This window comes from Mirounga angustirostris, unplaced genomic scaffold, assembly GCF_029215605.1.
Source record: "Mirounga angustirostris isolate CCGP_5_RB_7025 unplaced genomic scaffold, mMirAng1.0.hap1 SCAF_10, whole genome shotgun sequence".
Classification (NCBI taxonomy): domain Eukaryota; kingdom Metazoa; phylum Chordata; class Mammalia; order Carnivora; family Phocidae; genus Mirounga; species Mirounga angustirostris.
The window spans coordinates 39,148,298-39,169,097 of record NW_026991718.1 but is presented as its reverse complement, the minus strand read 5'-3'; the positions used below and the strand labels follow the sequence as shown (position 1 = coordinate 39,169,097).

At 50.6% G+C, this 20,800-nt stretch overlaps 1 protein-coding gene across 3 annotated transcripts in view; it reads left to right on the top strand.

Moving 5' to 3' along the window:
* Nucleotides 1–20,524, top strand: part of GNLY (granulysin) — a 29,897-nt gene extending 9,373 nt beyond the window's left edge. The window contains exons 4-9 of one of the 3 annotated variants that reach the window (XM_064572247.1): nucleotides 10,066–10,164; nucleotides 10,473–10,566; nucleotides 17,437–17,540; nucleotides 18,062–18,145; nucleotides 19,259–19,427; nucleotides 20,339–20,524. In XM_064572247.1, the coding sequence (XP_064428317.1) occupies nucleotides 17,481–17,540; nucleotides 18,062–18,145; nucleotides 19,259–19,427; nucleotides 20,339–20,421 (396 nt within the window). In that variant the 5' untranslated portion in view covers nucleotides 10,066–10,164; nucleotides 10,473–10,566; nucleotides 17,437–17,480 and the 3' untranslated portion in view covers nucleotides 20,422–20,524. Of the gene's footprint in view, nucleotides 1–10,065; nucleotides 10,165–10,472; nucleotides 10,567–10,818; nucleotides 12,813–17,436; nucleotides 17,541–18,061; nucleotides 18,146–19,258; nucleotides 19,428–20,338 lie in introns of those variants that run through there. The other 2 variants (XM_064572249.1, XM_064572248.1) reach the window with 2 other exon arrangements.
* The last annotated feature ends 276 nt before the right edge of the window (nucleotides 20,525–20,800 follow it).

Below are 20,800 nucleotides of genomic sequence, written 5' to 3'. Positions count from 1 at the left end.
CTCCTCTGTCTGCCTGGCCGCCATCCCCCAGGGCTGGGAGTCCTCCCCGGGATCCTCTGCCTCTGGCCAGCAGGGCACAGAGAGGAAGCCCGGAAGACATGAGGGAGGTTCGAGGCCGGGCTGAGGAGGGCTGTCCATCATCTGTGCCCTCAGCTCATGTCCAGAACTCAGGCACAGGTTCCTGCTGAACCACACGGCAGGCTGGCAGATGCAATGTGCCTGAGCGCCCAGGGCAGGGGGAATAGAGTCGGACACACAGCTTTGTCTCACATCCAGCCCAGTGAACACAGAACTGAGTGGTTCGTGAGGTTTCCTGGATAGCAGGTCTGTGGCTTCTCCCCACTGCTGCGAATTGTCATCCATGAGCATAAGATAAAAGATACACAGAAAGCCAGCCATTGCAGAGAGCCCCGGCCCTGGAGGGGAAGGAGGTGCCCTGATCATGGTCCCCGGGATGGGTCTCCGGTTCCCCTTGCCCCAACACCACTGTCGGCACAGTTTCTGATCAAAGTTTGGCTTTTCATGGGGCGTGGATGTAGGGAGAGCCTGTACAGATCTGTCCCCTGCCTCCTGGCCCATCTATTTCTCACTGTCAATGAAAAGAAAATCATTCTGGGAAAAACAAATACACAAACAAACAAACCCAAACACTATTAGCCATCCCAGGGTCTGGGAGCTCATGAACTATAGTTTGTTGATAAGGATGGCTCCCCCCTGGGTGTGGACAGTTGTCATTTCTGCGGGCCAGTCTCTGGTGATCACACTGTTGCCACTCAGGCTTCCTGTGTAGCACTGTGTCCACAGCTGGCCTCGGTCCCCACTGCACCTGCCCACAGCAAGAAAGTGGCTTCGTGGGGCACCCGGGCAGCTCAGTCAGTTAAACATCTGACTTCAGCTCAGATCAGGGTCTTGGGGTCCTGGGATGGAGCCCTGAGTCAAGTTCCCCACTGAGCAAGGAGTCTTCTTCTCCCTCTCACTCTCTCTCTTCCCCTCCCCCCAGTTGCTCGCTCTCTCTCTCTCAAATAAATAAATGAAATCTTAAAAAAGAGAGAGAGAAAAAGACGTTAACAAGGAGAGGAAGGAAGGAAGAAAGAGAGAGAGAGAAAGAAGGAAGGAAGGAAGGAAGAAAGAAAGAAAGGTGGCCTCACCACACTCCTGGAATTGGAAGGCCCGTGGACCGCCTCCCTCTACCCCCTCACACCCCCAGAGCCAGCTGCACCAGGGCTAGACACCTGCCCCAAAGAGGTTCAATCCACAGGGTTGGAGGAGCCAACTGGACTTTGAATTGGGAGATCAGAGCTGGGTCACTGGTGGTGGAACAGTGGAGAAGCGAAGAGTAAACACTCCAGTCAAATTGATGGTGCATACAGAGGGTCCTGGGCTACTGAAGGTCCAGCGGCCTGGAGCAAACCCTTCACACCCTCTAGGATGGCTGTTATTATTATTTTTTAAAGATTTTATTTATTTATTAGAGAGAGAGAGAGCACAAGCAGGGGGGAGCGGCAGGCAGAGGGTGAGGGAGAAGCAGGCTTCCCGCTGAGCAGGGAGCCGGATGCGGGACTCAATCCCAGGACCCTGGAGTCATGACCTGAGCCGAAGGCAGACGCTTAACCGACTGAGCCACACAGACGCCCCTACGATGGCTCTTATTAAAAAGCAGGCCATGCCAAATGTCGGTGGGGATGTGGAGAAGGGGAACCCCAGCGCATTCCTGGTGGGAATGTGAAAAGACACGGTTGCTGGGTGAGCAGCCTGGGCAAACCCGTTCTTCCACAAGTCGTCAGTGCCACTGCATGATATACTTACAAATGGTAAGGATGGTCGATTTTGTTTGTGTATATTTTACAGCAATTTTGAAACATTGAGGGCAGGAAGAAGACAGACAGACAGAGGGAGAAGGAAGCCAGCTGGGGTGGAGCCAAGTTTGTTTTGTTTTTCTTTTTTTTCCTTTGTAAATGAATTCACTTTTTACTGCAGTATAGTCGGCAGACTTGTTTCTCTGACTGTGGAAAAGGCCAGAAGTCTGGGTGGAGAGAACTGGGGGCTGAGACAGGGGGTCAGGGAGTGCCGTCACAGGTTATATGTGGAAATCTCTGGGGTCTCCTTGGAGAGGTGCAGGTGAGGAGCCCACCGACTTCCTTGTCACTCCTCTGTGGCTCTGGGCTGCGTCTCTGTGACTTGCCCCTGGGGCTCCTCCCCAAGGGCCTAAGACTGCCCTCCCTGGCCATCCCCATGCCCATGGCCATCCCCGCTCTGGGATTGGAGGTAAAACCCAGGGAATGCCTGGCAAATGCCAGCTTGGGAGGCCTGATGGGAGCCCGTCCTAGCACTGCTCCTTTCTTCCGCCTCCAGTTCTTTCAAAAGAAGGAATTTCCCCTGGGAGGGGGGCAGGGTGGGGAAGCTTGGCCTTTATACCAGGGCTCTCATGGATGCATTCACCTGGCCCAAGACTGGTTAATGGTCTGGGAGTTGGGAGCACAGGGGTCACTGCCCTCGTGGACTTCAAGTGTCTTGGGAGCCACAGACCGGTGAGCAGAGCAGGGGCACCGCCCAGGCTCTGGGAGAGGGGAGGCTCTGGGGGGCACGGGACAGCGAGGTAGAGATTTCAGGAAGCCTGGGAGTGGGGCTGGTCAGATGGGGGGTGGGATAGGGAAGTGCTCCAGGCAGAGGGAGTGGCTCCTGCAGAGGCCTGGGAGGGGGCGCACTGGGGTTATTTTGTTCCTGTTGGATGGAGGAGACAACTGAGGCCCCCTTCCCAAGAGTGAGCTCAGAATGGTGGGGCTCAGTGTGGGGTAACGACCGGCCTTTTAGCCTCCAGCCCCTGAGGGAATACATTTCTTGTTTGAAGCTGCTCCTTTTGGGCCTCTGTAAGGGGGCTCTCACAAAGCACTCCTGTTGCCCACCATACTCAACCCGCCCCATTTCTCCCTCTCCGACACCAGCGGCTACGCCCATACTTGGCCAATCTGAATTCAGAGCTGCCAGGTACATGGAGGCCTGGTGCTGGTCCACGTTGCTGTGCGTGGTTTTGTTTTCTGTGACGCAAGGGTCTGATAGCGAGTGGTAGGGGCCTGTGGGAAGAACACGGTTTCTGGGTGTTAGGAGAGCTGAGTCTATGCCCCAGCCCTGTGGATGCTCCATGAGTCAGCCAAGCCAGTCCCCTTGGCCAGTAAGGACTTTGGAGTAAACACCATGTGTTCAGGTTCTGGTCCAGCAGAAATCTGCTGGGGGCTTCGGGGGTGGGTGTATTTCTGGCAACGCGTCCTCCTGGTTCAGAGACCAGTGGGGACAAATGCCTCTATCTCCTGGGGACAAAGGCTTCAAGATTTTTGGACATTCCCATGCAAAGATGTGATGCTGGAGCAATAGTGGCCATTCTGTCCCAGCAGGTAGAAACACGAGAAGCACAGAGAAGCAGTTCGGAGCCCTGACCTGGCTGAGCTGCCAGTTTACTATTCCTGAGCCTTTTCTGTTCTGCTTATACAGTTTCTAGTCAGATATTTTCCTGTGTGCGGCCCAAATCATCTTAACCCAAGGCAGAAGGAAGGGATGAAAGACCTAGGGAGGAAGCAGGGGAAGAGGGAAGTCAGTGGATTTTTTCCATTCTTTCTATGCAGATTAAATTCCATCTCCTCCAAGGAGGTCTCCCAGCATGCCCCCACTGGAGTCCATCTCCCCTCCTCCTGCCCCCACGGACCACCTCTCCTTTGTGACATCTCTCAGCGCTGGCAGACTTGCATGAACTTCGGCTTGGAGGCCACAGCGGGACCCTCAGAATGACCCCTGCTGGGGTCTGCCCACGTCCTGGGATGGTAGCCCTGGGATGAACAGAAGCAGGGGGTACTGGGGAGCCTCTCCGGAGAACCCTCTCCCTGAGGGACAAGGGAATCGGCCGGCCAGACTTGTCCTTCTGACAAAGCCTCAGACACCTGAAGAGAGGTGGGGACCTGAGTCTCTCATGGCATTGGTCACTCCCCAGCCCAGCCCTGCCTCCTCGACGAAGGCCTGGGTTCTAGGAGAGAAGAGAGGAGAGACATGTCCCGCTAACAGCTTTGGGAGAGGCTAGGACGTAAGGTGGTTAGGTAGAGCATACGCCCAAGAAAAGCAGAAATAGGTACTTCCCGGAATATTGACACCAGGATGTGCCCTGCGATGCCCAGAAATGCTTGGGGAAGGAGGAGACAGTAGGAGATGGAGTTCTCACATGGCTGGAAGGGAGGGGCCCTACACGTTCCAGTTTTTACTCTGGCAATGACTCCATTTTTAAAAAATTTTATGTATTTATTTAGGAGGTGGGGAAGAGGGAGAGGGAGAGAATCCTCAAGCAGACTTCCTGCTGAGCACAGAGCCTGAGGCAAAGCTCAATTTCAAGAACCTTCAGATCATGCATGACCTAAGCAGAAACCAAGAGTTGATTGCTTAACAACTAAGCCACCCAGGCACCCCACATTGACTCCATTTTTAAGCTCACATTTAAGCCCACGTTCCCTGGAGATACGGTGAACAAACCTGCTAATACTCTGGCCCTCTGGGGGCTTCCCTCCTCCTGGGTGCTGTTTTGGGGGCAGATGTCTCTCTCCTTGACCTGTGGGCCCCAGGGTCAGTCATCCTGTTTAATTCCTGTCTGTGGCTCTCAGGCCACCCTGATGGGGCTCTGTCTGGGTGGGTGTGCAAACATATTTTCTGAATTGAGCAGTCCTGCTGGATTAATCCCGCTCAGGGTGGTGTAGCTCTCCCCAATCAGCCCTTTGTATTTTGTAAAAGTATCTGAGGGCAGAGGACGGAGTAAAATCAATGTGCAGGCTTTCTTAATGCTAGCAAGAGAAAGTTTGACTTCGGGGGACCATTTCTGTGATTTTTGTGTTCATCAATGAATTTCTGTTTCCAAAAATATGTGTATCAGGAATTTTTTTGTTACAAACAAGAGCGAAATTGATTCAAACAACTTCTTCCAGAAAGGAAAATCCAGACATAGATCAAGTAGTTGTAGGCAAAGCTTGGTCCATAGGCTCCCATCCTGTCACCAAGACCTGGCTTCTCTCTGTGCCTGTCCTCTGCTTTCTGCGGGGTCGTCCTGCCTCTCTCTCTCTCCCCTCATGGGGTGAAACGTGGTAGCCATTGCAGATGTCCCAGCTTTGCCCCGCGCTGTCAAGGCAGGAGGGGGGCTCCTCTGGGCAGCCCTACCGATGATCGATGATCAATGACTGGAGGGAGCCTTTCTTCCCTGAAGCCACAGCGCACATCTCACATCTCATTGGTCAAATCGGGGTGCGGACCCATCCCCGAGCCCAGGACTGTGCCAGGGCAGCAGGAGACACGGAAGGGGGAGCGGGGAGCGGGAGGAAACAGGAGAACTGTGTGCTGCAGTCACTGTGGGATACCCGCCCGTGAGCAGTGGGCGAGCGAGAGGGGGAACCACCCCCCGGGACCCGAGTTTCAGAGAGGGCTCTGCTAACTTGGGAGTGGCTGCTTCTCAGCCTCCAGAGGAGAGTCCAGGCTGGCCCACCCCTTGATTTTGGCCTTGTGGCCCATGCAGGCTTCAGGCCACGGGAACTGTGAGGTCCTAAATGGGTGTTATTCCCAGCCAGTGAGTGTGGGGTCTGGTTTACAGCAAGGGAATGCTAATGAAATAGGGAGCCATTCTTTTCCTAAAAAGAGATTGTCCTGTGCCTGCTTTCTTTCCTTTTTTTTTTTTTTTTAAAGATTTCATTTATTTATTTGAGATAGAGAGCATGAGAGGGGGGAGGGTCAGAAGGAGAAGCAGACCCCCCGCTGAGCAGGGAGCCCGACGTGGGACTCGATCCCGGGACTCCAGGATCATGACCTGAGCTGAAGGCAGTCGCTTAACCAACTGAGCCACCCAGGCGCCCCTGTGCCTGCTTTCTTAACTGGATCCCTACTTGGTTCATCTTGAACATTTTTCAAGTTAGAGAACAGGGCTTTCCCTCTCTTCCCCACCTGCATAATGTTTCATTTTATGAACTCTACCGTAGTCTATGTACTCATTCCGCCAGGGATGGATTATTTTCAGGTGTTCAGGATTAGGGACAACGTCCCAAAGAATCCCCTTCACATGTGTGTTTGTGGGCTTGTTGGGGTGTCTTCAGCTAGGCTCAATCTAAGACTGGCCAGAAGACCAGCATATTTGCACTTTACTGAGCTTTGCCAATAGCTCTTCAAAGATGTCCTGTTGACCTTTGCTCCCATGGGGGAGGGGGTGCCTTTCTTCTCCCTGGAATTGTGAATCTTTCTTTCCGAACTGTAAAATGCACATAAGAAAGTTTCCCATCATGACCATTCTTAAGTGCACAGTTCAGGGCTGTTAAGTAAAATCACCTCGTTGTGCAGCCGTCATGAGCACCCACCTCAAGAACTTGTTGGTCTTGCAAAATAAAGTCTGTATTCATTAAAAATAAATACCTCCCTGGAAACCAATTTTTCCATATATGTTAGCTAAGTAGAATTTAAATAAAAACTTCTAATCAAAAAAAAAGAAAGAAAGAAAGAAAGAAAAAAGAAACCCAGATAACTCCCTATTCTCCCAGCCCCAGGCAACTATGGTTCTCCGTGCCTCCTATGAGTGGAGTCACACAGTATTTGTTGTTTTGTGTCTGGCTGATTTCACTGAGCATCGTGTCCTCAAGGTTCATCCGTACGCCAGGGTTTCCTCCTTCTCAAGGAATAACGGATAGCACATTTTTAAAATGGGATTGCAAATCTTTTAAATGTCCCTAAAATGGCACCTGTATGGTGTGGCTGCCATTGGTTTGGAGGGAACTTCTGTCCTTGGTTGGTGAGGTTCTTTTCTGCTTTTCTGGCCCAGCCTCCAGTTGCTCATGCCTAAGGAGAGAAGAGTCCTGAGAGGCCTCTCAGAGGTGTTTGGGTCTCCTTTGTGCAGGTAGGGGTGATTCAGGTGGAGTCCCAGGGGTGCCAGGATGGCTGTGCCTGGGACCTCTGCAAAGTCGTGGGGGGAAAATGTGGAGCTTGAGGCTGACATCTTGAGGAAGGCGGTGGGTCCGGGGAAGTAGCCCCTGAGGCAGCTGGAGGAGGAGAGTAGGCCCAGGGAGCCTTGCTGTTTGAACTGCCTCAGGACAGGGGAGGGTGATGGCCCCTTCAGCAGAGGGAGGAGAAGCTGATTCTGACTGGAAGCATTCCAGCTGCCATTTCTATGGGACAGGTGGCTTCCTTGGAAAGCTTGGGTAAAGGCACTGTAGCAGGGCAGTGGGTGAGGCAAGGGTCAGGTATCAGGGTACCCAGTGGCAAAAGCCAACATCTAAGTGAGGCCACAGGGGAAGCTGGAGTCATTTGGGTGATTTGGGGATACAGCTGGTGGGGCAGGGCAGGGCTCAGAGTGGGTATAAGAAGCCCATTTTAAAGGTCTCTGGATCCAAGGTCCCATCCACCCTAGAAGCCAGAGATGGAAGTTGCCAGTGACTTTGGGGCTTCTCCAAGGAAGGGACCCATGTAGCGATGAGTCTAGGATGGGAGATTATGAAAAGTTTGTGAAGTTATGAGCAGAAGGTGGACACAAGGGAGAAAAGGTGATGTAAAAGCATTAACTTCTGAGAAAAGAAGCCTAGGTGGAGCTGGGCCCCTCTTGTGGCCTGGGAACTTGAGAAACTGGTCTTGGGTGGTTCCAGTGAGGTTTGCTAACTCTATGAGAAGCTCCTAATCTCTTTTTGTGTCATACTCTGAGGTGTCACTCAAATGCTGTTGGCCATGTGGTCAGGAGTGTGACCTGACCTTTGATCAGGAACACTAATGAGAGGTTCGTGAGTCAGCCCTCCCCATCTGATCTGTCTAGTTGGCCAGAGTGGTGCATTCAGTAGCTTCTGTCCAAAACACAAAGCAGGTATGCCTGACATTTCTCAACCACCAGTCAGGTTTCCAGGGTTAGCAGGCCGCCCATGTACCAGAATGAGCCCCTTGAGTCAGTTGATGCATAAGCTGTGTCTGTAACATGTAGTTTAGAAAGTATCCAGGGAAGTGCATCCAAAATGTGAGAGGAACTTATACAATGTGGAACTCTTTCCAGTTACCCATCCATCCATGCATCCAACCCATGTATCATTCAGATCTCCTTCCTTTACTTCTTCATTCCAGACCAACTTCATCCATCCATCCAACCACCCATCCACCATCCATCCATCCACCCATCCACCATCCACCCTTCCATCGATTCATCCATCCATCTCTCCATCAATTCATTTATCCAAAAAGACGCAAGGAAGTGATGGACGTGTTCACCATTTTAACTGCTACAATAGTTTCATAGGTGTAGACATATCAAAACAGATAAGGTGCACACTATAAATGCATGAAGGTGAGTGTACTTTATATCTCAATAAAGTTGGAAAAAAGGAATTAGTGTGTATCAGAAGGTCAAAACTGATACCAACTCAAAACATCCATCAACAGGAGAATGGATAAATTATGAATATTTCCACAATGGCATAGTGCCCAGCAAGAGAAAAGAACAAACACCTCCTGTGCACAACAACGTGCGTGAATCTCTCACACATTCATGCTAATCACAATAAGCCAGACACAACAGAATGCATAATGTATCATTCCATTTACATACATTTCAATACTAGAGGAAATGGGACTATGGTGTTTAAGAGCATGTGCTCAGATGATTACCAGAGAGACCAGCAAGGACATGAGTATCATTAAGGTCAGGGTAGTGTTACTTCAGGGGAAGGGAGGGGGAGGTAAGAGGGGACTTCTGGGGTGCTGGCCGGGTTCTTGGCCTGGGTGGTGGTTACACAGATGTTTCCTTCATAGGGACCAATGGAGCTGTCCATTTTGTTTTGTGCACTTTCCTGAATATGTTTTACATTTTGTAATTAAGAATGGAGCAATGCATATATACTGTGCTTGTATGGAAAGATAAAAAAGAAAGTTTCAACAGTAGTTTCCCCTGAGGAGAGAGACTATGGAATAGTGGGGAATTTGGGGGAGGGAGGACATGAGGGAACCATTATATTTGTTTTTCTTGTGCTTTTTGTAAGTAGAACAATTTAAAGAATTTCCTCATGCTATTCATAAATAGAAGTCAAAATTTTAAATCATAAATTCATTGATGATAGAGCAGAGAAGGGGCTCTCCAGCTGCAGGAGGTAAAGTGGGGATCCAAGGAGAGTAGAAGAAAGAACCAGAAGGATGGCTTGTGGATATTTGTGAGTATGTGTGTGTGGAGTGGGACACAGGAAGAGGAGGCAGAGGGGACTTCAGAGAGATGCAAAGCAAAGAGAGACTTGATTTACTATTGCTGGCTTTGAAGATGAAGGGGGTCATGAGCCAGGGAATGCCAGCAGCCTCTAGAAGCTGAGATTGACCCTCAGCTGGCAGCCAGTAAGCAAAGGGGAGCATCAGTCCTACAAGCACGTGACACCGAATTATGCCAACAACCTGAGTGACCTTGGAAGTAGAGTCTTCCCAGATAAAAGCCCGAGCAGCCACCACCTTGATTTGGCCTCGTGAGACCCAGAGCAGAGGAACAGGTGGAGCCCAGCCAGACTTTGGACCTACAGAACTGTCAGGCACTAAATGGGTGTTGTGTTAAGCCACTATGTTTATGGTCATTGCTACAGCAACAAGAGAAAATTAATATAGCCATGGACTGACATGGGCAATAGAAGTGATTCCTCACCCTATTACCTAAGGGGGTCCTCGGAGACAACACTTCATGGGTCAGGGGCTTCTGGGAACAAAATGGAGAGAAATTCCTAAAAGACACTTTTACATTATTGCATTATTGACCCAACTCCAGTTGGATATGGGGAGTGGTGGGAAAGACTGGCATTTGGCCTCCTCGTATAAGCTGAGTCACCTTGAACACTGATCTACTCTTCCAAGGTACAGCCACATCTTGCTGACCACAGCCCTGACAGTTGCAACCATCGGGTTAACAGAAAGAACGAATTGTGCATATGTGTATGTGTGTGTGTTCACCAGACTCCAAAGGTACCCCAAAGATACAGAGGCCACAGTGCAAGGACAGAGATGCTTGTCTTTGGTAGAGTGAATTAGACCCCCTGCCACTTCTCCTGGCTTTTACAGGAGGAAGACAGGGATCATGAAAGCTGTCTCAGTCAGTGCTCAGTGCAGAAAACAGGAAAAACCCAGGGAATTCAAGAGCAAGGGACTTCAAAGAAGGAAGTAAGTCCTCAAAAACTGTAAGTAGGACTGAAGGAGCTGGTTCTGATTGGGCCTCAAGGAATAGTCGGAGAGCAATAAGAACTTGCCCACATAGTTGTCTCTGAAACTCAGAGTTCAAGGACACACATCCAAAGCTGCCATGGGGGGATTGGAAAGCCCAGCTTAAGAAGTCTTTTGACCCTGGAATGGCTCCTGCTCCCAAATCTTACATTTCCAGGACCTTGCTTACTGGCCAAAACAGGGAGAAGGGGACAGAGAGATGGCCTTGGGGTCAGCCTCCCAACCCCACGGGGTTGCATCTATTGCAGAGCCTGATTTCTTCGAGACCCAAGTTGCAATGAATTCTGGGAAGTGTGAGTGCAACTTTTCAACCTTTCCAGCTAGGAGGAGGAAACACGAAGGGTGAGTGGGTCTAACCACATCAGCCACCTGAAGGTCTTGTTGTTTTGCTTTCTTCTCTTTCACTTATATTTTAGGTGGTGAGCTGCAGTTGAAAGTTCTCATTTTTTGTTTTTGTTTTTTTGATAAAAGTGCTTATTTAAGTTTGTATCTTTGAGTTCACAGTGAATATCTCATATTTACATAAAGCTTGCATAGAACAGTTTGTTGGGTAACACAAACATCAGTACGGCTAAATGTTAACTCATTTCACTGATGTGTTAATATCAAATTAACACTGGTAATATACAGGTTCCCAACCAGGTCTAAACACTTTTCCTGGAATTGTTTTGTTTGTAAAAGAAAACACTATTTAAATAAATAGTATTATAGCCCCAAAGGATACATTATGAAAAAGTATAAAATTTAGGGGCGGGGGATGGAAACTTTTAGTTCAGTTCATTTTTTATATGTCCCAAGTCATCATTCTTCCCCAATTTTAAAATGGATTCTTACTGTAGTTGTAAGTTTTGATCAGTGTTAAGGTTAAAACTAATTTGTCAAATCATTCACAAATTATTATTGATACAGACTTTTCAATTTGCTCAAGATCATGAACTGTAAGTGGAACAAAGCATTTCCAGTTGACAAATGGAACCTCAAATATTTTTTTAAAGATTTCATTTATTTTTATTTGACACAGAGACAGAGATAGTGAGAGAGAGAGCATAAGCAGGGGGAGCGGCAGGCAGAGGGAGAGGGAGAAGCAGGCTCCCCGCTGAGCAGGGAGCCCGATGCGGGGCTCGATCCCAGGATCCTGAGATCATGACCCTGAGCTGAAGGCAGACGCTTAACCGACTGAGCCACCCACACACCCTGGAACCTCAAGTATTCTGATGTGTCTTAACACTGTTGCAATGAGGAAACTATTGATTAAGTAAACCAAGGATTGGTCTTCCCAAAATACACTGGAGTGTGCACGTTAAGTAAAAGGATGATTGCTGGAAGTAGTATAGATGGTGCTCAGGTAGCAAGAGAGCCGACAATCAGTTGGATGGAAGTATTTTCTAGAGCTCACATTATATATAATTGGATGGGATGAAAAGGGAAAATAGAGGATAGTCTCACTCATAGAGGAAGTTACCCCAACAGCCTGTATTAAGGTCCTAACTTCTGGCCAGAGGTTACAAAAGCCGGAAAGAGAATCATCACCATGGAAACTGGTGGCAGGAATCCTGAATGCTCTCATAGAAAGGAGGACGGGAAGAAGCAACATTCTGTGCCTCGGGCTTTGATCAGGAGCCGCGGCTCTCAAAGCATCAGCAAGGACTGAAATCCAAATTCAAATTACTGTAGAGAAAATAAATTTGACACCTAAGTGGGAACTTGGTGATTTTAGAACAGTCCAAGGGGGTAATGTGCCCCAGCCACCAGGACAGCTGGATGATGCAAACAGCTGTGAGTCTGGGAGATGATTGGAGTAAATACGCAGGTGTGGTGCTTAGTAAGCGCTGCCCGGAAGTCCCAAATCCCGGGGGTGGACACAGTGAGTGGTCGCTGAAAAGCAAAGTGGATGAATGCTCGAGACTTGTCAACACGTCCCATATCACTGTGATAGGCGTTTTTGTTCTCAGTCTGAGTGTGAGGATATTGTGTTTCCCCAGGTAGAGTCAAGAACAGCAGAGTTAACAGGGAGAGGCTGGTTCACGGGGCTGAACAGCACAGTTCTGGGAAGAAACCGCAGAGCTTGGGCAGGGAAGTTTGGGGCAGCCAGCTGGAACACCTCACGCTTGAACCCTGCGTCCCCCTCTCTTGCATCCTCTGCTTTCTGGGCTGGGTCTTTCTGGTGACCATCTTCTGACTTTTATGATCTCACTGCCTTTAATGATCGCACTTCTGGTTCCCTGCCTTGGTTTTGTTAGAGCCACCTGCCCCATGAGTAAGCTCCAATCCTGGGCCCCCGTGTGGGCGGGAGCCTTGGAAGGCAGGTCTGTTCTGTGGCCTCCCCTGGGAGACGCCGGGGGCAGGTCCTGGGGTCACCTCCCCAGGCCACGCTGCTTGAGCTTGGTCTCAGAATAAATGGAACTGTTGAATCACTCCACTGTACACCTGAAAGTAAAATAACACTTTATGTTAACTACACTGGAATTACAATTTCCTTTTCCACACATCCTCACCAACACTTGTTATTTCTTGTCTTTTTGATTCTAGCCATTCTGACAGGTGTGAGGTGATAGCTCATTGTAGTTTTGATTTGCACTTCCCTGATGGTGAGTGATGTTGAGCATCTTTTCATGTGTGTTGGCCATCTGTATGTCTTCTTTGGAGAAATGTCTATTCAGGTTTTCTGCCCATTTAAAAAAAGATTTTCATTTATTTATTTGACACACAGAGAGAGAGATAGAGAGAGAGTAAGAGAGAGAGCACAAGCAGGGGGAGGGACAGAGGGAGAAGAAGCAGCAGACTCCCTACTGAGTAGGGAGCCTGATGTGGGACGCGATCCCAGGACCCTGGTATCACGACCTGAGCTGAGGGCAGACGCTTAACCAACTGAGCCACCCCGGCACCCCTTCTGCCCATTTTTAAATTGGATTATTATTATTATTATTATTTTGGGTGTTGAGTTGTATAACTTCTTTGTATATTTCGGATATTAACTCAATGTCGGATATATCATTTGCAAATAACTTCTTAAGTATAAGTACCGTTCTTAAGTATAATTTTAAAATAAAGTAATGTCAAAGGACAATCTGAAAAGGAAAGCCGTAGTGATTGAATAATATGTTGTTAATAGAACACAAGCTATTCAGGTCAATGAGACAGAATACATAGCACAGAATTTGATCTTATTACATATAACTTAAGATACGATGAAAGAATCCTTTCAAATCTGCAGGACAGAGGGGAAAATATTACCCAGTGAACAGTTTTAGATGAACTGAATAGCATTTTGAAAAGAATAAATTTTGATCCCCCTTTAATTTTTAAAATATGTCCAGAAGATGAAAGTGTCACCTTAAAAAATAGGTAACTGCAAAAATTAGAAAAAAATTATTATTTTTTTTCACGGAAAAGGGGGTAATGATAACTTTCTAAACTGAAGACAGATTTCACGAAGAAAGATACACATTTGACTCTAGAAATTAAAAATTTTCTAAACATAAGAAAAATTTACCATAGTTTAAAGGTCAACCAAGAAGTGACAAAATATTTATTCCATAAGGAATTTCTACATATTGAAAAAAACAGTAGAGTCTGATAGATATTGGATAAAGGAAACAAAAAGACAATTCCCCCCAAATGAATTTAATAGTAAACAAACATATGGGAAAATATTAAATTTAATTTGCAGTTATAAGTGAAAATTAAAGATAGTTGCTATTTTCTCTCGTTACATTTGAAAATAAAGACTCTGATAATATTTAATGCTGGTGAGAGCACAGGGAACTGGTATTGGTGGGGGTGTGAACTGATACCATCCATTTGGAAAGTATTTGATCATGTTCATTAAGAGCCATGAAATTGTTTGTAACTGGAGGATTTGTTAGATAATTTTATTGGGTATGGCTTCCATAGAGGGAAATGCATAAGTCATTAACTGTAGAGTTGGAAGAGATTTGCTAGATGCACACCCCCAGGCAATTCCCAGCCCATCGAGATATAAACATTGTCATCACCTGGGAATGCGCCCCCCCTTCCCCAGGACGCCCGCCCCCTCCTCTAGCCTCCTCCCCTTGTTCTGCTTGTTGATGCCACGGATGATTTTTGCCTGTTCTAGAACTTCATACACATGGTGTCATACAGAATGTAGTTTTGTCTGGCTTCTTCTTCCTCAGTGCTTAAGAAGCTGTTTTAAAAGTCTTTTATGGCATATAATTATACACATATACTTATTTATAAATATTTACATTTAAAAGTGTAAGTGGATATTCTTATAATATCCAGGCTTATTATATCTGTTTGATGAGCTAATAAGTACTTTCATTTCATTTTCTCTTACTTATCTAAGTTGTCTTTCAATAAGAAATAAAAATGAGAGACAGAAAGTACTTAAAATGCTGAAATGCCATGCTCCTCAGTCTGGCATCGGTGGTGTCCACAATGGGCAGGAATAAAGATGTGTGTGTGTATGTGTGTGTGTGTGTGTGCGGTCAATGTGTGTGAGTGTGTGGTCTGACACTTAGTGTGAGTCACTGTGAGTGTGTAAAGCACGTGATGTGAGTGAGCGTGTGGGTGTGTCTGCCCTGCTGGAGTTGGAGAGAAGAGCCAGAAGGATTCAGGGCTCCCCACGTTTCTCAACTCAGTCTGATCCGTCCCGGGGTGCAGCAAACCTGCTTGGCCCGCTCTCCACTCTGCCCACCTTGGAGCAGGAAAGGAAGTGAGAGTGAGGAGGACCTCAGTCTGACGGTGTGGGGAAGGGCCTGGCTGTCTGTCCTGCTTTTTAGTCTCCATGACAGCTACCCCTCAGGCTGTGTTGGCTACTGAGCCAACAGTCCTCCTGCTCACACAGCCTGAGACGGTGACCAGGTCAGCTAGTGTCTCCGAAGCCCTCTCAGAGCTCCTGGGCCAAAAGGCTTTGTGGCCAATGATGTTCGGGAAGGCTGAGAAATTGGGGATACACCAGAGATGCTGGCATGTCAAGGGTGCTGAGAAGTCCCGTGGGGAGGAGGCCTGTGGCACCTTCCTAGCAGGGCATTTCCTCCTGAGGACAGGAACCCCCTCCCAGTCCCCTCCACAGCACCTGCTACCTTCCCACAGTAGCAGCGCTCACCGAAACCAGCGTGGGGGTGCTGACCCAGGACGCCAGCCTACCTCGGCCAGCACAGTGCAGGCTGGAAGCTTCCTCAGACACAAAGACAGGCCACATGGGAGCCCTATGAGCAGGCGACACTACGCCCATTTCACAGATAAGGGAACCGAGGCTCCAAGAGATGGGGAATCTTGCTCAGGTGCCCCCAGCTTGTCAGAGGCCTGCTTGCCTAGGACCCCACCCTCTTTCCTTCTCAGCAGAGGCTGAGTGGAGAGCAGGGCTATGCATGGGCTCAGGAAAGAGAATAATTTAGAGAAAAAGGCCGGGCTGACCCTTGGCCCTCAGCCCATGATGGGATTCTAGGCCGTGGGAGGGGGTAGAGTTTTAGAGCCAACACTGAGGGGGGATGGAGGCCTGGGAGGTGCTGAGGGGACCATGCCAGCTGGTCCTGGCTGGGTGGCTCTGCCATCTCAGCAGCTGGGGGTGAAAGACCCCAAAGGAGGTGGGAGGCGAGTTCTAGGCCCCGCAGTGCGGCCAGCAGCCCACGGGGCTGAGGTCAGGCCCCCTGCTCTCTGCACCCAGTCTCCTCCTCTGAGTGTGAAGGGGGAGGGTGAAGGGTGCCAGACAAAAGATGGGATGCGCAGGGTAATGTGAGTGTCAGGTAAACAGTGCACGCAGTTTAGTATGAGTATATTCCATGCAGTGTTTGGGACCTACTTACACGAAACAATTCTTCATGATTTATCTGACCCTGGATGCTAACTGGGCAGCCTGTATGTCTATTACAGACGAGGGCCAGTGACCTTCATGCACAGATGAGGAGTCAGAGCCCCGGGGAGCTGGGACTAGATCCCTGGCCAGGGCTCCCTTCCTTCCCACGGGCTATCTCTCCCTGTGGACCAGGTCACTGACAGGCTGGGCTGAACCTGGCTCTGAAGGAAAAGCCCGCCTCCATGGTGATGGCCAGAAGGCTGGTGAGGTGCTGGGGACCCAGGGAGTTGGCAGTGCTCATGCTTGGGGTTCACCACCCCGAGGTAGCAGGGCTGGAAGGAGCCATCAGCTTCCACGCTGAGCCACCTGGCTCGAAATCTGGTGGAATCTGGTAGTGCTCCGTGGGCTGCAATGGCTGGGGGGCAGAGCAGGGATCCGGGAGATGGCTGGTGGAGGGACCCCAGCTTAGCCACCTGGGAGAGGGGGGAGAGAAGGGGGAGGGGGTGGGATGCTCTATGGCCAAGGGCCCTACCTGAGCCCTGAGGCGCAGGGATTGCTCTTCCATTAGCAAATCCCAGGCAGGGTGGGGGCATCATGGTGGCTCCTGCCCTCCAGTTACTCCCCATCACTCAGCTCAGGAAGTTCTAGCAATGTGTGTGGGGGGAGGTGGAAGACAGTGTTGAACCTCAGAGGAACCCCTCCTCCCGTACTTCTCCACAAACTGGTGTTGGGGTTTGCGGTAAACCCAGTGACCTGGGGAGGTGGCCTACACGAGGAGCAGGACCCAGCAAGGTCACGATGTGAGGTGGCCAGCCTGCATAAAGGGGGTGTGGAAGGTGTCTCAGCAGCTGCCCCACCATGACGGCCTGGGCCCTCCTGCTCCTCGCCTCGGTGCTCCTGGCTACCCCAGGTAAGGACATTCCCCATGGAGATCCTGGCAACTCCTCCTTAGCTGAGTGAGGGTAGGGACAGTTCTGGAGAGTGGGCTGGACTGGACCACCTGACTGGAATTCTCTGGGGAAGGCAAGAGAAAAAGGAAAAAGAAAGACCTCAGAGAGGAGACGAGGGAAGGTTCCTTTTAGGTCTAATCTGTGTTGTGTGTGTGTGTGTGTGTGTGTGTATTTTTGGGAGAGGGAGAGAGAGAATAGAGACACACAGAAACAGAGACAGAAAAGGGGTTCATGGATGATGGTGGGGGAGGTATAATCTTTTTCCTCCTGTTTTCCAGAAAGAACTAGAGAGCATGTCTTTGGCACAGAGACTGGGTCAGAGCAGTGCCAGGGCAGAGTGTGAGGACGGGCTTTCTGGACTCCTCACAAAGCCCTACCCCTGTCCTGGGCTCTGGCCACCTCCTGGGCTCCCCACCAGCCAGGAGATCTGACTTACCCTCTCCTTCCACCTGTGGAGGGATGCTGATGTTGTTTCTTCCCCAGGGCTGACCTTTTCTGGTCTGTCCCCTGAGGACCATGACCTGTCCATGGCTGACATGTATGAGGAGGAGCAGTTCTTCGAGATCCTGGCCAAGGAGGCCTCCAAGGTTGGCAGCTCGCTCCCTGCTCACCTCCCACAGCACCCCCCACCGCCCCTGTCGCCTCTCCACCTGGGTCTCCTCCCTGGGAGCACCAGGCAGGGCAGCTCTTCTATGCTGGTGGGAGACGAGGTGCTGGGGACCCAGGGAGCAGGAGGAGCCCAGGCCGTCATGGTGGGGCATGAAGATGCTGATTTTGTGCACACCCCTGCCTGGGTGGGGGCCATGTTGGTCTGGCTGGGCTCTCCCCAGCAGGGTCCTCCAGGGTCTGACCAGACAACAGAAGAGGGGCAGGTGCTGAGCTGGGTAAGGGGCCGTGGGTGTGGCGCAGGGTCTGGGGTATGTCAGCCCCAGCAAGACTAGCAGGAGGGTGGCGGGGGCCAGCCAGCCTGCTTCAGGCCCTAAAGGACAGAAAGATCATAGATGATCCTGCTGGCTTAGGAGGCATGCAAGAGCCTCTTCCTGGGGTCCTGCCAAGGGCTGTTGGGGGTGTCTGAGAGATCACCTCAGGGGGCATCATTTTCTGACAGGGGGACCAGATGATCTTCACCTGTAAGCCTTGCAAGTTTATAATCAAGACGCTGAGAAAAATCCTGGGACACAATATCACGCAGGTGAGGCCTTATGGTTTGGGGAGCCATCTGCAGGGTGGTCAAGGGCATGAGTGGGGATTCAGAGGGTGGGGGCAGCACTGAGGGAGGGGCTGATCCCTGGTTGGGCCAGAGCTTCTCAGCAGGGGATCTGTGGGTCCCCCTCCCGTGCCTGGGGACTGACTTCAGAGAATCCCCTAAAATGGTGAAGCTCTGGGCACGTGAATGTGGGAAGAGGAATGTGTCTGGTTTCCCTTCCACTGTTAAAGGAAACTCATCCCCAGAGAAGATAGAAAGCTTTCCCCTGTGGCCCCACTGCGTGTGTCCTCGGCAGAGCTTTGTGAGGCGGGTTCCAGGGGGCCCTGGGTCAGGACTGATCAACCCCAGATCTGCCACTTCCTAGCTGCATGGCTGGGCCCAGTCCTCATGCTTTCTGAGCCTCAGTTTCCTCCCTGAAGAATGAGATGGATAATAATCCCGATCTTGCAAGTTGCCTAAGCCTTTTAAAGGAGCTGCGGGTGTGGGATGTGCTTAGCTCCCTGTCAGGCCCTGAGCGAGTGCTGAACAAGGGGATGTGTTACTACCGAGAAGACTTTTTCGCCCTCCCTCCCCTCCTTTGTTCCCTGATCCTGCTCAGCCCACCCTCAGCCCTGGGTGCTCAGCTGGTCCTTCTCCATTGGGATGGTAGTAGATGATACTTCAACATCAAGCATGCCAAGGCTCCACGCTCTCTGCTACCCTAACCTTCCTGACACAGCCCTGAGCATGAGCCCCGCCAGGCCTGGGACCCAGGAAGCTTGGCAGGCAGAACCTTCAATGTGCGTCTAGCAGCCAAGGGCCCTGTTTTCCACATGGAAGGCAGGGGGCTGCGGTGATGATGTGCAGGGCACTGAGACACGACAGGACCAACTCTTTCTCTCAACAGCTCCTTGTGACCAGGCTTGGGCTGGAGCCTGGGCATGAGGGTCAATGCCGGTCTCTCCAGCTCCTGCTTCCGTGGCCACCTGGCACCAGGTGCTACCCCCGGCGTGCCCGCGGTCGGAGGTGCCCAGAGCCTCGAGCTGCCGGGGTCTGCGGGGGGCTGACCTGGGCAGAGCTCACCTGACTCCTATGTCTTTCTGTGGTGCTTTACTGCAGGAAGCCATCAAGCAGGTTCTGTCCAGGGTGTGCCGGAAGACACTTATGCCCAAGACGTTATGTAATGAAATAGTCACTAAATATCTTCGTGCCATCACCCAGGGTCTCCTGAATGACAAATCCCCCCATGAAATCTGTGTGAAAATCAAGTTGTGCAGACCAGAAATAGGTGAGTGCAGAGGGGGCAGCAGGGACTCCTTGGTGGAGGGCCCAGGTCACGTCCCCGCGCATGCTGCTTTTCTCGCAGGCCATCCTGGGGTGACAGCAGGTCTCTGTCCGTGGTCGGCTGGGTACTTGAACAAGTAGCTTCACCTCTGGGAGCCTGAGTTTGCTTACCTGTGAATGGATAATAATCCCTATTTCTTCTTCTCTTTTTTTTTTTAGGAATCATTTGTCTTTTTTAAAATCTAAATTCAATTAATTAACATATAATGTATACTTTTTTTCAGGGGTACCGGTCTGTGATTCATCAGTCTTATATAATACCCAGTGCTCATAACAATCCCTATTTCCTATTTCAAATAAGGATTGAATGGGATGATTATGCGTAAGGAGGTTGACACCAGGGAAGTGGTCTCAGACCAGGATACTCATAGACCTCGGAGCCCTGAGTGATCTCCCTTCCCCAGCCCAGCATGGGCTCTGGGGCCCGGGGGCCAGGCACCATCTTTGCCCAGGACATTTGGGGCCTGAGAGCTGGGCTCAGGAACCCCCTGGCAGGAGGGCTCTGCCATCTCTTCCTCCAGGGCTGCGCAGGACGTGCCCACAGTCAGGCCAGGGCTGCAGGCCATGGGGCAGGGAAGGGCTCCCTGAGTTGCTCTGGCAGCTCGTCTAGCCTTGGCTGAGGCTTTGGGACTCGATGCTGGCCAATCTGACTCACCCCGTACAGTGAGCTCCCCACCATTTCCTGTCACGGAGCCTGTGGTTTTCATCTCCAAAGCCCCACAACCCGCTCAGGCTCCTGACTGGGTTCCAGGATGTAACTCTGGGCGTGTTCAGTCGGGGCAGGTGGCTCTGAGTCCCCATGTCCCCCGGAGACCCCACACACCTGCCCACAGCAGACTCTTCTCTCCACTCCAGGTCTCGGGGCCTCCGGGGCCTTACCCCACCCTGGGAAGAAGCACAGACTCTTCAGCAACCATCGCCAGTTCCCGCCTTCCTAAATCCAGCGCAGACCCTCCAGTTTCCCTCAGGGAACCCTTTGCAGCGCCTTCCCCTGGCGGAGAATAAAATGTCATGCAAGCTTGTAGGCACAGCCTCTGTTCCTTTGGTGGATTTGAGGGGAGGGCCTCGGAGGCATGCTGGGGGGACTCACGCACTCATTCAGGAAATGTTTATTGTTTTTGTCCCGCTCTGTTCTAGAGGCTAGGGATTTCGTGGTGAACCAGACAACGTTAGCAGCTCTTACACAGATGGTCATGAAATACTTACGAAGCACTCGCTAGAGACACACACTCCTCTAAGAGCCTGGGGTACACAGTGAATATACCCCCAGAAGCTCTCACACCCGCGGAGGGGGGAGCAGCAGGGTTGTAGTCAGGA